The following is a 15,907-nucleotide window of genomic DNA, read 5'->3' on the forward strand; positions in this document are numbered from 1 at the left end:
GACTGAGCTAAGGGTTGGGATTAACTGATTACCTGGCCATGGAGACTGGCTCTCAGCAGGCAGGAGGAATGTCCAGGGTTTCTGCTGAGTCCAGGGTTTTCATCTGAATCCCTAAGGTTGGTCTGCAGAATACATAATCAGGGCACTGGCATCTGGACTGGCTGGAATGACAGTTGACTGAGTATTTAGTAACCAAGCAGGGGTCTAACGCCTTTGCGGAGTTCTGACAGCATGTAGCAGCACCCCTGCCAGCTGCTGTGTATTCTAGACGTAGCATGAAGCAGATATTCAATAACGATCTAGTGAGTGAATGGATGAAGAAATGAAAATCAAGTTCATACTTTGGGTACTGGTAAGTATAAGTGGGGCTAGACTACTAACCAGATAGGAAGAATGGAGAGATACCCGATAGTAGTTGCTTTGTTGATTCCCTTGGAGTTTTCTACATAAACAACTATATCATCTGCAAATAGAGGCAGTTTTACTCCTTCCTTTCTGATCTTTATGTCTTTTGTTTCTTTTTCTTGCCTTATTGCAATGACTGGAACCTCTAGTATATTGCTGAATAGCAGTGATAAAAGCAGACATCATTGCCTTGTTCCTGATCTTAGGGAGAACAATTCAGTCTTTAACAATTAAGTTTGATGTTAATTGTAGGTTTTTTCTTGATGCACTTTATATCTGGAGACTGATAATTGAATTTGGAGGCTTGATCAGATTCAGATTGAATTTTTTTAGTGGGAGTCAAGACTCCAAATGTGTAATTTTATCAAGAGACATGTGATACCTGGTTGTATCTTTTTGTAATATTAACATCCATTGATGATTGTCGCCTATTTCAGTTATTAAATTATAAGTTACAAATGGTAATATTCCGATTCTGTTAATTTCCTCTTTATTTATTAGCTGGGATAATTCTATGGAGAGAATTTTTCTTCATAAACTTTTTGGTTACCCTGCTATATAGTTCTTATAGGAACAGAGAAATCCTTCATGGTTTTTTTTTCCCCCCATTTATCAGTTTTCAGAATAGTGAGTTGGTTTCATATCATCCTCCAAAGGTAAAAAAAAGCTTTTTAAAATGTAAGATGTGAATTCATAATATGTTTCAATCCATTCAGCTGTCATTTTTATCGAAGCTATAAAATTGTGTGCTTTTCTAAGTTCTTTTAGATCTTGGTATTTAACTTTTCCTCTAGGTTTGTTGTTAGGTCTTTATTCTATGTATAATCCATGTTTTCTGCCAAGATCGGAGAACATAAATATAGTCTTACTTGCATGAATAAGGACAAAAGGAGAATATAATGAAAGGCTTATTTCTAATATCTGTGAATAAAGAATGGAACTGTTTGCCTTTGAATTACACTTCAGCTACATGGCATCATATTCTAAGAAACCATGGAATTTTGTGGGTAAAACCACAAACTTTTCTTTGATTGGAACCTGTAGGAGAACAAGCTTTTGGTGTCAAGGCTCTTATGTTAGAGGTGATATATGTCAGAATAGAAGTCATAATTTAAAAAGTTTCTTGGTAAAAATCAATCATTGGAAAATCTTGCATATTCCTGTGTAACAACATAGGAAAAAGTCTCTCTGACATTTATTGTGTATTTTTGATGTAATGTTAACTTCATGTGGTTTAGCTGTTTGACTTGAGGTGTGTGTATGTAACCTTTTGAACACTCATTTAGCTTATAATATGTCAATTTCCTAACAATTACTATTGTTCTAAAGTATAACATTTCACTGTTCAACATCAAATATGTATACAAAGGGAATTCAAATTTATGGAGTCTCATGAGCTTAAAACAATGTCTCTACATAGTAAATGTCAAAAATGCTTTTTTTCTATTAGCTTTATTGTCATTTCCCCCTGATTATAAAAATAATATTGCAAAAATTTAACGAACTAAGGATCACCATAATTGTGCCTATAAAGTTATACATTAAATTACATATCTAGATCTTCCTCTAAGTATAGATATATTTAGATCTTGAAGTGTATTTATATTTACACTTTACCAAAAAGTACAGGGGAATTCTTTCAGGAAAAATGGCAGATGATTTTTTAAAAACTTTGATATTTTTTGAATGGTTGTATTTTGGCATTGAGCATATATTGTATATGTACACTTCATATACACATATGTGTATATGCATATATATGCATGAATATATAGAGAGGGGAAGAGGAGGAGGGGAATATATAGAGAGGGGAAGAGAGAAGAGAAGTCTACATATGAAGCGAAAATTTCTAAAGTGAAAGGTACCAACATGGTTTAACAATTACCGATAATGTTTTTAAGTGAATTTTGTTGTTAGTGCCTAATGTCTATCACAGTACATTCTAGCTAAACGGAGAACTTTGTGTCAAAGCAGTTTGTGCTGGTTAAATTTCATGAATTTAAGAATTTTAAGGCATTATTTGAAAGTGGTTATTTCATTTGATAATCTTAGTCCATATTTCTTTGTGATTGCTAATAACCTCCCTTCACATATGTGTATATGTGTGCATGTAAAATAATGACGTGAAAAAAAGTTACTTTGTTCCTGGTTCTGTTGGGGAATCTGAGTGGATCCTGGAGATGCTTCTTCTTTTGCTGTGGGGTTTGTTTGGTGTTTTTTTTTTTTTTTGCTTTGTTTGTTTGTTTGTTTGTTTTTTGGCTAGGGTTGAGTCATACTTTATAGTCTGAGTAGGTGCTCAGACTATACCCTGTACTTTTATATGAATTAATGGAGGACTTGATTTTCTAATGAACTAGCAGAACACCTTTGGCAGGATTCTATTTTTTTTTTTAAGAAATGAGAAGCAGAAGTTCAGTTGGGGAGAAATCATTTTGAATGGAAAATGTTTTTAAAAAGATACCTTGTAAGGGCCTTTTATATTTACTGTTCTCATTTGGTTAAGATGACATTGTCATTTTAATAGTGAAATTGATTTTATATATAAAAAGCATCTAAAGCAGCATTTGCTGTGTTTTAAAAAATGCTTACCCCTCTAGTGTTTGTCAGAGTAGCTTTTTCATATTTTTTACTTAAGAAAAAAATCAAAAGAAAAAAAAACAAAAAATTTCTTCAGAAATGTTTTATTTGAATTTACTAGCCTATAAATTAAATTTCCTTTGTCTCTATTTTTGCAAGCAGTTTCTACTTTTAACAGGTAGAGACTGTAATAAAATTCTAGGTAGTGCTCATCACTACCACGCCTACCCTTTCTTAGTGTGTCCGAATAGTCCAAATTCACCTCAGGGTGTTAAGAATGTGCTCTTTCTTTAGAAGGACAGAGAGTATTCACCCCTGAAAGCAATGTAAATTACTATAAGAAGGTGAGAAAGGTGCTATTTTATTAAGTCCACTTTACAGCTGTTGATGGACAGTGGACATTTCAGTGAAAAGTGAGTTGGGGGAGATTCAGATGGGCTCTGGCTAGCTAGATTTTCCCATGCTCCCAGGTGTGTGAGGTGCCGGAGGGAAATGGGAGACAAAGGCAATTGAATGTAAACAAATAAATTATAAAACAGAGTTTCTTGTAGTTATCCAGCCATGGAAATGAGACAGAACCCTAAGAGACTTTTTAGGTAGAGAATCTAAATTCCTATATTATGTAAATCATTTCTATGAAAAAAGGTTTCCTTTCATTTTATTTTTTGTTTTTTTTTTGAGATTAGACAGTCATGTGTTTCTTTAGTTTCTGTCAAATCTCATTATTAAAATTACTAGATTGCTCCTACAAATCATTTCATTCATCACTGAATTATTCTCCAGCACAACTACTTCTTTAAGCTGTGCTGCATAAGGGTGTTTTTTATGCTCATAAGACAAGCAGAATGTTTAGACTGCTTTTTCTCAACCATTTTTTGGTTTTCTTGAATTTCTAGGCTGTGGGGAGCATCTTGTACGCACCATACTGGCTAGAGAATGTTCGCACGCTTTACAAGCTGAAGATGCTCATCAAGCTCTGTTGGAGACTATGCAAAACAAGTTTATCAGTAAGTATAATATTAAGAAAATTGCATCCTTCTAAATATAGATTGCTTCACTGAGCTGTGTGTTCCGTGAGTCACACAGGTACCGCAATTGTATCACTAGACCTAGGTCCAGGACCTAGCATAGACTTAGGACCTCATTAATATTGGTCGTGAAAAGAATTCCATCACAATAGCTACTACAGCACGAAATTTGCCATATAACTAATCTAATGCCCAAAATGTGAGACTTTGTCTAAGATTCGAGTGATAAACAGTAGAATAAAATTATACTAAAACAAAATTCAAGGGACAACTCCCTTTAAAAGTTTTTAAATACAATTTGACTCTTTAAAAAAAAAAAATGAGTCAGTGGTTTAAAATTTAATATTCATGAATCCAGTACTGCCTCATACAGTTGTATAGGGTTGAGTCGAAATCCTGCCAGGCTTTCATTTGCCAAGACATGGAAGGGTTAAAACTATTTGACAGTCTGATTTTCCCATCATTTAACATTAAGCTTACCACCATGCAAAGAAATATAAAGCATAGTTAAATATAAGTTAGGGTAATTAGCTATGAACACATAAGTTAGAGAAAAAGTATCACAGAGTTAATCTGGGGATGTATGTCCACTTAGAGAATTAAGACAACAGAATATAATAAGGTGCTAATTATGTGGTGAGGACAACACAGAAAACCTGTAGGAAGAAGTCACCCCAAAAGGATTGATGGAAGACGGGCTCTTAGAACTGGCCCTAGGAGGCTCTGGGATTAGTGGGAAAAGAGGGGGAAGAGAAGAACATGAACACAGCCCTGACAATGAGATTAGGCATGGTGAGGGCTAGACACCTGCATAACTCTTACCTGGAGGGACGTGTTCCTGATGTGTGGCAGGGCTGGATTGGCCAGGTGAGGCCAGGTCACAGAGGGCCTTAAAATCTCAGTGCGGGTCATATTTGATGTGATAGAAAGGAGAAAACTTTTATTCTTAAGTTGACAAATAAAATGGTGTTTTAGGGCAGACTGTGCAGGGCCGTGTCAAGGTAGTCCTCACAGGCGGTGGTGTGTAGCTACTGGGAGCCTCTGGTTTCTATGTTGAGAGGGCTGTTGTCAAGCCCAGATTATTGTCAAGCCCAGACTGCAACGTGACAGATGGACTGCATTCTGGGTCTGGGTCTGGGGCAGACTACCAAATATCTTCACACCACACTGCCTCTCCTCCCCAGCACATGCTTGAAATGTCAGGAAAAGTGCCTATTTTTATCTCTGTTCATGTTCTCTAACTCATTTTAATGCCCGACTCTTTCATTCTGCTAGTGCCCTCCATATAAACCTAGTCTGTTTTTACATGGCACTTTAAATTTGTTTGTTCCCCCTCCCATCTCCACTGGGTGGTATCTATATTCTAGAGAGCTTCTTTGTCACTACAAGAGAGACCATCTGGTTTATGGCCATCCTTTTCCCACTGTTGCTTTCTGCTGAGATGGGACTTGCCCTTCACCTACCTGTGGGTTTGTGGCCTCTGTTGCTGTTGAATTCATTATGGTGTTCATGGTCTTGTTGTAGCCTCTGACTTCCTCAGTACTAGTGGAGTCAGGTGATCTGAAAACTTGGAATAACCAGTGGAACTGTCAAGTCCTCATGGCCCAAGCATATCAGGCTACTTTTTCTACTAAGGATAGCATGGGAATGGAGGATTTCCCTACCTGGCTTTCTGTCTCTTTAGGCCTCATCTATTCTTGATCCTCCAAATCTTGCTAGGGCTTTTTTCTTGTCTTCTCTTTTTCTTCTTCCCTAATCAACATGGGAAGAGGGACAGAAACACATTTAAATGGTCATTTTTTTTTCTTCTAGTTTCTCCACAAATGTCCAGGTGTCCAATCACACCTCTACCTCGGCCTTTTGTTTAGGGCACTGGTGGAAATCTGGCTAAGCAAGGGTTGCTCCAAACTATTTATTTCACCAAAATTTAGGCTCATTACTCAATCACATTTTATTCCAAAGTTCTCGCCTTAGAATTTTTAAAAGTCCACTTAGAAGCTCAGCTAGATAAGCATGCAACCATTGGAATAAATGGAGGATTTCATGGATGGGGATAAAAGAGTGAATTTCACTATTGTTCAAGCCTTTAATAAGTATCATGCCCTGTTAGGAAATGTTTTTAGGGAAGAGAAAGAATGAAAAACAAATTATGGGAAAGAAAGAACTGGATTTAATCTGAAGGAAGAACAAAGTGAATAAGTAGAAAATTTTCAATATAAAGAGATTTTGTACTGGTGTTTTCTTACAGTTATTTGAACTGAGGTTATGAAAACATAAATAATGGTGTTAACTATATGCATGTTAATAAGAATTGCCCAATGGCAAAATGTGAACTGAGAAAGAAGTTAGATACAGGACTTTGAGGTCTACCTCTGGTGATTTTCCAGAAAAAAGTTGATTACATTCACATACTACATCCCCGAATATATCAGAATCAGACTCGTTATTGTTCTTTTAACAATGACCATTATTAAATGCAGTTTTTAAGGAAAACCAAATTCTTGGCCTTAATAGCATGTCATTTATATAATTTGTTATTAGTTGTACAGCTATATAGATGCATTCTAGGAATATTAGGGAAGGAATGGTAAGAGGTGAAAACTAGATGCTCACTAGAAGTTAAATTTCTGGGAACCCTGTGGTGGGTGGGTAATCACGTCACATGATAACTTTCCGTTTGTTGTAAATGACCTGAAGCACTGTATTGAATCTAAAACAACGGATTCACTAGCTACCTCTACCTCTCCAGACTTGGGTCCATGCTGAGGAGTTCCTGAACACCACTCCTTTTTCTTCTGTTGCTTTGTTGTACTTTCCTCTTTAAAACTACTCAGAGAGTTGGGCTACAGTATTTCATTTTGCCACTAGATCTTATGACCTAATGCATAGTGAACCCCAACTTAAATATTCCAGACTCATGGAAAGGAGTGAGAAACTTCAGAGCTCATCTTCTTACCTGCTCATTTAATAATTAAAGAAACTCAGTTTATAAGAGCCCAGTGACTTGTCTAAAGTCACCTGCTTGGTTCTGCAAGATCACAAGATCACACTGCCTTTTTTTTTTTTTTTTTAAGTAAAATGGATGTGAAGTACAGAAAAAACAATGTCTTGGGACTTAGGACACCTAGGTTCCACTCTCTACTCTGGGTCTGACTTACTGAATGTAGCAAGTTACTTAAGCTGTTTTTTTTTTTTTCTTTTTTGTTTTAACAACAACAAAAACCCCACCAAAAAACAAAAAATGAAAACGTTAAACAAGAGACAGTTTCTAAATTCCTTCACCATGCTAAGTTCTATGAATTCTCTACTGGATCCAACCATGTTTAATCAGGTAATGTGGAAATAGGACTAGAAAATAAAGATTTTCAGGAATCACTTGAGAAATTTCAGGAACCTCTGATGATATTTACAATGTAGTTAGAATGAAAGAAATTGAATTTACCAGAGACCTGGACCAGGAATGAGGAGGTTGGGTTGTTGCCTCAGTCAGTGAAATAAATCAGTTGTTTGCTTTAAGACAAGTCTCTGTTTTCAAATTCTTATGTGAGAAATGAGGGGGCAGATCTGGATGGTCTTTAAAATCCCTTCTAGCTCCAAAATTCTATTTGATCCTTGGTTTATTTCACACTTCAGTTTAACTATTTGTATTGTACAGTTGTAAATCATATTAGTCCTTAATTGAAATTATAAATTAAAACTGTTAATGGTGGATCCCAAGTTCCTATTTGAAGTGATCTGATGGAAATCCTTTCTGGCAATAACTGCAGTAAATTAGCAACTACTTTTGGTTTTATGGAAAGATTTCATGATATTCTTCCTTTCTTCCTTCTTTGTTTTTTATTTTAAAAAAGATTTGTGTAAATAATATATCTAGAGTATTTCATTGCAATGTATGCATGGAAGAATTTTATAAAATAATCAAGACTGATACCATCTTTCCATTTACTCTAAGTCCCATTTCTCTTGCCAAATAGAACCACTGCAGACAATTTGGTACATGTTTTTATAGTCTTATTTTTTTTCTCTCTTTCACTCTTTCTCTCGCTCACTCTTGCTTGTGTGCGGGCACCCTTCTGTCATCATTTTAAACAGTTATAGAGAAGAGATTTCTAATATATTGTTTTGCAACAGACTTTTCATTTAATGTATCTTGGCACTCTTAGTATGCCAGAAAAGATATATTTATAGCTGGATATTCTGTGCTTTCATAATATTTTCATTCGCCTACTGAGAAAGATTCAATTTGTCTTTAATTTTTGTGTATATCATTTTACCATGTGTGAATGTCTATTTCTTTATACTCAAATTGAGCATTTTGATACTGTTTTCTCTCCTTTTGTAGCATATCACTTATATTTCTTTTTAAAAACAATTTTAGTGGTTGCCCTAGAGTTTGCAATATACATTTACAATACTATACCACTTCATGGGCAATGCAAGTACCTTACAATAAAATATTATTATGTCATTCATTTCATGCATACATCAGCATACATACACACACATATACACACATATAATATCAAATACATTGTTGGTATTATGATTTTGAACAATTTGTTATCTGATCAGTTAAAAATAAAAGTAAAAGTTTATTTAACTTCACTTATTCCTTCTGTAATGCTCTTCCTTTATGGAGGTCTGAGCTCTGGCTTATACCACTTTCCTTTTCTCTGAAGAATTTCTTCTACATTTCTTGCAAGGCAGGTCTACTGGCAACAAATTCCCTCAATGTTTGTCTGAAAAGGTCATTATTTCTTCTTCACTTTTTAAAAAAAAAATATATATTTATTTAAATTAGTTTCAAGTATACAGTACATTGGTTAGACATATATATAATTCATAAAACGATCCCCCTAATTGCTCCCTCCCTCCCCTAGCCCTCCACCTAGCCATCATATTAATGCTAACTGCATTCCCTCTGCCATGTTACCCTCCCTGTGACCAGCTATCAACTACTAATTTGTACTTCTTTAACTCTTCACCCCATTCTCCCAGTCCCCCAATCCCCTCCCCTCGTCCGTCACCAAATTGTCCACTATGTTTTTGAGTCTATTTTTGATTAGTTTGTTCTTTTTGTTTCTTAGATTCTGTAGCCTAAAAAAATCTTCACTTTTGAAAGATAATTTTTTTTAGGCTACAGAATTCAAGTTTGATGGTTTTTTCTCTTGACACTTTAAATATTTCACTTCACTCTCTTCTTGCTTCCATGATTTCTGAGATGTGGGATGTGATTCTTATCCCGCTTCTCTGGTAAGGTATTTTTTCCTCTAGCTTATTTCAATATTTCTTTCTTTGTCTTTGATTTTCTGCACTTTGAATATGATTTGCCTAGGTGTAGTCTTGGGGCGTTTATCTTGCTTAGTGTTCTCTGAGCTTCCTAGATGTGTGGTTTGATATCTGACATTAATTTGCAGGAACTCTCAGTCATTATTGCAAGTCTCTTTTTTCCTTGATTTTTCAGTTTTAGAAGTTTCTGTTGAGATATGAAACTCATAAATTTTTTTCTCAGCCATGTTCAGTTTAGTAATGAGCACATCAAGGACATTTTTGACTTCTGCTACAGTGTTTTTGATCTCTAGCATTTCTTTTTAATTCGTTTTTGGAATTCCCATCCCTCTGCTTACATTATCCATCTGTTCTTGCATGGTATCTACTTTTTCTATTAGATACCTTAGCATATTACTCATAATTGTTTTAAATTTCCTGTCTGATAGTTCCAACATACCTGTCATATCTTAATCCGGTTCTGATGCTTACTCTTTCTCTTTAAACCGTGCTTTTTGCCTTTAGTATACTATGTCTGAGCTCTGAATTTCACAAGTGCCTCTTAGTTTTTCACTCTGTCCTCTTGCTACATGTGGAAGATTAGAGCTGGCTGGAATTGAGTATTTTCTGATGAGTTAAGCTCTGATAGAATAGTTTCTCTTGAGATCAGGCCTTATTAACAAGAAGATGATGCTCTGTCGTATTTATAAAAAGTTCTTTTTTTTCCCTCCCCCCTGCAAGCACAGGGAATTTTTTCCCCTAATCTTTATTGTGAGAACCTGGTAGATTTCCATGAGATAAAAGTCACAAAAGTATGCCACACTCTCTTTCCTCCCTGGAGTTTTTAATTCACAGGCTTGCCCACACTGAGACTCCAACAGTTCTTCAATTATAGTTCTGGTTTTCCTACCCAGCACTAGTTCCTGTGGGGGTTTCTGCTCTGGTAACTTGTGATTTTTCTGTATCTCCAATTTGAGGGTATTTGTTTATGTAGTGACCTCATTTCTCTGACAGATCTAAAAAGAGTTTTGATTTTTAAGTTCATTCCCCTTTTTACTTTTTAGAGTGGTGACTTCCAAGCTCTTTACATGCTGAACCAGAAACCGGAAGTGCCCCTTACACTCTTTTCCAATGGTTATTATCAAATTTTTAAAAATATCCAAAATCATGGATTAAAAAAGTGGTTTCCAGTTTTATTTCATCTTTTCCTTATGAGTGAGGTGGGCCATACATAACTTGGCTTTTTGTATTAATCTATGAATTATCTGTTCATAGCTTTTGATGATTTTTCTATTGTACTCTTTGGGCAATTTCTTTTTAATTGACATTTAGCTCTTATTAGTGGTATAGTTACCTTGAATGAAAGATTATAAAATAGCATAGCAGTAACCATCTGTGCAGAATTTTAAAATAACCTTGTTTTTTTCTGAGTGGTGATATGTTTGATATCTGTGACCTTCTAGACTAATAAGGGATTTTTTAAAAGTGATTTTACACTTATGTTGGAATAATTTGTTTTTATGTATTTTTTAAAAGTCATCAGTGACATTAAAGTTTTTTCTTTTTCTGCAATGTGAAACAAACTCTAAAATTATCTTAAATGTAGGGTTCTTTAAAAATCTATTTTTGATCAATGAAACTTTAATGTAATAGAATGAATAGAGTAAAATTGAAAGACATTTGAAGATTTGAACTGTTTTTGTTTCCACTTGAATTACTGTTATGCCAAGATCCAGAGCTTTGGTTTGACTTAATATAGGAAGCATAAAAGAGACTAACCAATTCATGCATTTTTTTTTTTAAAACCACTGTTCGTGTAACATATAAAACCCGTAAAAATGGGCACTGTAAAAATAGTGCCTTAATAATACTTCATGGTAACCAGCTGATTATAGACTGAGTGCTTAGTTGAGTAGAGAAAAGAAATAAATAGATTTCCTTTTTAGTTATGCTTTTTAAGTGATTACATACACACACACACTCTCACACACGTGCATACACACACACACCCACAAGCCCTTACAATGATTCAGATGTGACTTTTCTTATTCATGGTTATTTTTGAGTGAACTTGGTTTCATGAATTATTCTTTTTTCACGCAAACTGTGGCTGCACGTGTGGTATGTGAACTTCAGAGTGGCATTATAACTTTCTGCCCAGTTCTCAGCAAATAATGTCACAGAACATTTTTTAATTGGTTCTGCTCACTACTAAATATAATGGCTAATATTATCTATAAAAATCAAATATTCCTTCTCTTTGATTTTCTAAGCTAATTTTTAGTATTATCAATATGCAGTCTATGCGACTATTGTTGAAAAATTCTATGTAGTATATAGTATTATAAAAAAAGTAGTTTTGCTCTGTGTTCTTTTATTTCTTTAGGGACTGTTCTTACATTATTATTGACATCATAGGTTTATTGTCAAATACAGAATGCCATCAATAATTGATGTTGAAAGTAGTCCACTCTTGTGATTTTTCTGCCAAATTGAATAAATATTTTCTTTTAATGACCGAATTTTGATCTAAAACCACAATAATTCATGAACATTAGCCTTCATAGGAAGAACAAAAGTACATTGTCATTATATGTTTTTAACCTCTTATCTGAAATTATCAATTATGTTTCATGAGTTTCTTTATAGTTTAGAAAACTTTAAAAACATACTGTTCTCTAGTGCATTTTGGATTTTTACAAGACTTTTCTCCATTTTCTTCATAAATGTTTCTCTTTTTCAAACACTAAAATATGTTTCCTTTGCAGCTATCTGGAACTTGAGGGACTCCTAAGAGAATTTATTCTTTTTATCTATTAAAACATCAAAGGTGTTTCTCCATAATTATTATAAACACTGTGTTATTTATCCTGGTGTACTCACATGTCCAAACTGCAAAATAAGGAAAACCATAAATTAAGCATCCCCTAGAGCATTATTTTATCACTAATTCTCAAGCCCTGTGCTTTTATACTTTCAGAATTTTTACCTTCTTTTCATTTAAGAAATATTCATTGAAAGCTGTGTATGTATTTTGCTGGCTGTTGTGAGAGATTCACAGATAAATAAAGCAAAACAGTCTTGCCATAGAGGAATTTGGATTCTAGGAGAAGAAAAAATGGCAGATGCACAATAAATAAAATGTAAGATGTAATAAGTACCATACTAAAGTTCAGGAAATATAGTGACTTCTGTTCCTGGCAATTTTGTGAAATGGCGATCCTGGAACCTTCTGATTGCAAATAGTCTAATAATGCTGAACTAATAGCAAAAAGCTATTTCAAATATGAATTCAAAATAAAACCTCAGGTTAAAATAAAATACACATGAAAGAGAGATACTATTAGAGAGAGTGTGTCAACAGAAATTTACCCAGACTATCATAGACTTTAGATATTAAAATCACTAAATAGAAAATATGAAAAAAAAATATGTTTTTGACATTGATTTTTTAAAATAGGTATAATCATTTTGGCAAAATTTGACATTATCATGGAAAGTGGAGCATGAATGTGTCCTACAACCCAGAAATTGTAGTCCTAGATAGGTACATGTGTACAGATGACACGCACAAGAACGTTCATAGCATTGCTTTTCTTAACAGCATAAAATAGAAACAACTCTAATGTTTATCAACAGGAGAATACCACGTGCCAGTGAAAATGGATGCATTACAGCTATACACATCATTATGGATGTGTATAGACCTTAAAAATCAGAACACTAAGTTAAACAGTGCAGTTTGTAAAGAGCTGTAGTCAGTTTGTCACCATTAATATGACTTTGCAAAACCAAACACTATTTAATTATACATACACATATGGTAAAACTATAAAGAATAACAAGAAACGATTGAAAAGTAATTTAGGGTAGTGATTTTTCTCTGAGATAGAGAACCTGGGAAGTCTCAATGGTATTGGTAGTGTTGGATTATTCTAATTGTTGAGTGGATCAATGAATATTTACTCATTAACATGGTTGATAAATTATGTTTTTTATTTTATGAAAAACTTCATAATTAAACTTTTAATATGATAAAGTTAGAAAGAGAAGTTCAAAAAAGGCAGAGGAAGAGGTGTCTTTTCTGGTAGACTAAAGATAGTGTATCATGAATGAGGTGCCTTCAGGAGGGAAAATCTTGCACTTGTGAACAACAAATGATCTTATTATCAAGTGGACAAAATATGTTAAAGAGAGTGGTATAATTACAAGTGAAACAAAACAAAGCAAAACAAAAATTTTGACTTCATGTAGTGGAGAGCCACATGGCTTTGGCAGTAGTGTTGTGCTAGGATGTGGTATGGATTAGATGAAGGAGACCCTATAGATGAAACTACTAATTTGAAGGCCATGGCAATTAGAGAAGCAGAATTAGTTTGAATAAGAAGGAGAATTAGGGACCAGATACTCTCAAAGAAAGAAGCTCTGGGGCTTGATGCTTGAAGGTTGAATGTGACAGAAACAGTGAAAGAGGCATCAGAAAACTAGAATTTTGATTCTGGTGGACTTGAAATTGTATGCCAATAAGAGTTTATGAGAATGTCATATGTGGAACATTGGACATGCCGGGAGAATGAGATTGATTTTGACCATTTTGGCTAGAGGTATTTGTAAGCAAGACAGTCAGTTAGGTATACGGGGCTGGAGCTTGAAAGGGGAGTTGAGACTTTGGGTTTGTCATAATTTATGGTGTCTTCCACAGAATGGATGATCCAGCTGAGGAGGCTGAATCCACTTGCATGACATATCCTCAAAGAGGTCTTTCCTAACCACCCTACCTAAAATTCTTACTCCTTTTCCTACCGTCCTATGCTGGTTTATGTTTCTTGTTAGCACATCTTGATTTAATTCTATTCATATTTGTTTATTATTGTCTATCTCCCTTCAGCGGGGCATAAACTCCACGAGAGCAGAGATTTTGACTGTTATTCCCCCACATTGTTATATTCCTATCAGCTAGAACAGTTTCTAGCGAATAAAATATTTTTTGAATGAACTGAGAATAATAGACCTGAAGGCAAAAGCCTTAGAGCATATCTGCCCCTGGAGTAGGTGGAAATGCATCCTGTGAAGGAGATAGAAAAGAGAGGGAGAATGGATGCAACCAAGAAGAACACTGATCTGGAAACCAGAGGCAGAAGGAATTGTTTTGACATAACCAAGGGATTTCCGTGTGAATCGAGGTGTAAATGAATATCAAGAAGAAGTTTTTGGGTTTTGGCATTATGAAGGTATGAATTCAAGCTTGTGCAGATGCAGGGTTAAAAAAGAACTCCACTGAGCAGCTGAGAAAGAAAGAGGACCAGAAATAGTTAAGAAGGTCTTTGAGCCAAGGTCTTAGGTGACAAGCTAGATGTTTTAGAGTTTGATAGGTGACTGGCATCCACAACTTTGCATTTAAACTGCGTACTAATACACAAACTGATTGAAGAATAATACTGTACTTTTCATGTTTTTTCTTCTCTAATTGGAGTACATCTCATGGAGAGTCACAAGTTGTGAAATAAATCAGATTTTCTTCCCACATGAAATAAGATAATTATGTAGGATCCCAGAATGTTTTTAAGTGTATAGAAGTTTTACAATTCAGAATAAATTTAAGTAAGTGGGTGGAATGGGGGAAAAAGGAAAAAAAGAAAAGATAGCAAGTGGCTACAAGAGCGACAGTCATTTTAGAAATGAATGTGGTTTTCTAAGGGCCTTCAAGAATGTTCTTTAGGAAGCTATGGCAAAATTGAATACTTTTTGCTGTCTCTTTCTGGGGAGTTGTTATAGTACATCTTAGAGTTGCTCTATAATACATCTTAGAGTTGCCTCTTTTTTTATTTTAATAGAAGCTTAAGAAATAGTCATGTATCTTATTTAAGACAAGTTGCTGAAAGCTTGTGCGGGAATGCTAAGAGGTTTGATAATAGAAAGAGTGATTAGTTAAATAATACTCAGAGGATTTGTTGAAAGAAGTAAAAAATGAAGACATTATTGGTTTTTTTCTTTGGCTAGAATGGATGGTTAAAAATCACACGTATTGACCCATGCAATCATCATTTGAAAATAAATAGTTCATCTGCTTGTTAAACTGAGTAATACTTAAATTTGATTTTTCAGTGAATATTCTGTATAAGAAACAATCATCATAATTTTCAAGAAACCCAGAAGTTACTTCTGCGACATGGCTAGTGCGTTGTTTCTAAAGGAGAGAATCTTGGGATAAAACTGGGTCAGTTTGTTCAGGACAACCTCAGTCATTTTTAATTCTTCCTCTCCTTTACAAATAAGAAAAAAGAAAAACTTGTTTTTTTGTATTGAATTACTAACAGAATTGATCAGCAGCAGACTAATACGATGGACTTATCAGTGTAAATGGAAGTGGGTAGCCAGCAGCAGAAGTGTAACTTTCCAGGGCTTTGTGCATTCACAGCCAAAGTTGGTTTCCTCCCTGTGACCTAGGTTTCCTGTTTACGCAAAATCTCTAGACGTCTACTAGAGTCTGGAAATCCCATATATTTTGGACACTTGGTGCTTTTCAAATAGCAGAAGATGATTGTTATCAACCACTGATGTGTTCTTACTCAGGCCTTTTGAGAAACAAAGAAAAGACCATTTAAATTAGCTATCAAATTTTGATAACT

At 34.7% G+C, this 15,907-nt stretch overlaps 1 protein-coding gene across 6 annotated transcripts in view; it reads left to right on the forward strand.

Moving 5' to 3' along the window:
* TASP1 (taspase 1) overlaps positions 1–15,907 on the forward strand; it is a 221,724-nt gene that overhangs the window by 140,169 nt on the left and 65,648 nt on the right. For all 6 annotated transcript variants that reach the window (XR_003043153.1, XR_003043152.1, XM_015596858.2 and 3 more), the window contains one exon: positions 3,879–3,989. Coding sequence is in view for 4 of the 6 variants with exons in the window: in XM_015596858.2 (XP_015452344.1) it covers positions 3,879–3,989 (111 nt within the window). In the remaining 2 variants the exon portion in view is untranslated. The remainder of the gene's footprint in view (positions 1–3,878; positions 3,990–15,907) is intronic.

Source organism: Pteropus alecto, unplaced genomic scaffold, assembly GCF_000325575.1.
Source record: "Pteropus alecto unplaced genomic scaffold, ASM32557v1 scaffold45, whole genome shotgun sequence".
In the NCBI taxonomy this organism is placed as follows: domain Eukaryota; kingdom Metazoa; phylum Chordata; class Mammalia; order Chiroptera; family Pteropodidae; genus Pteropus; species Pteropus alecto.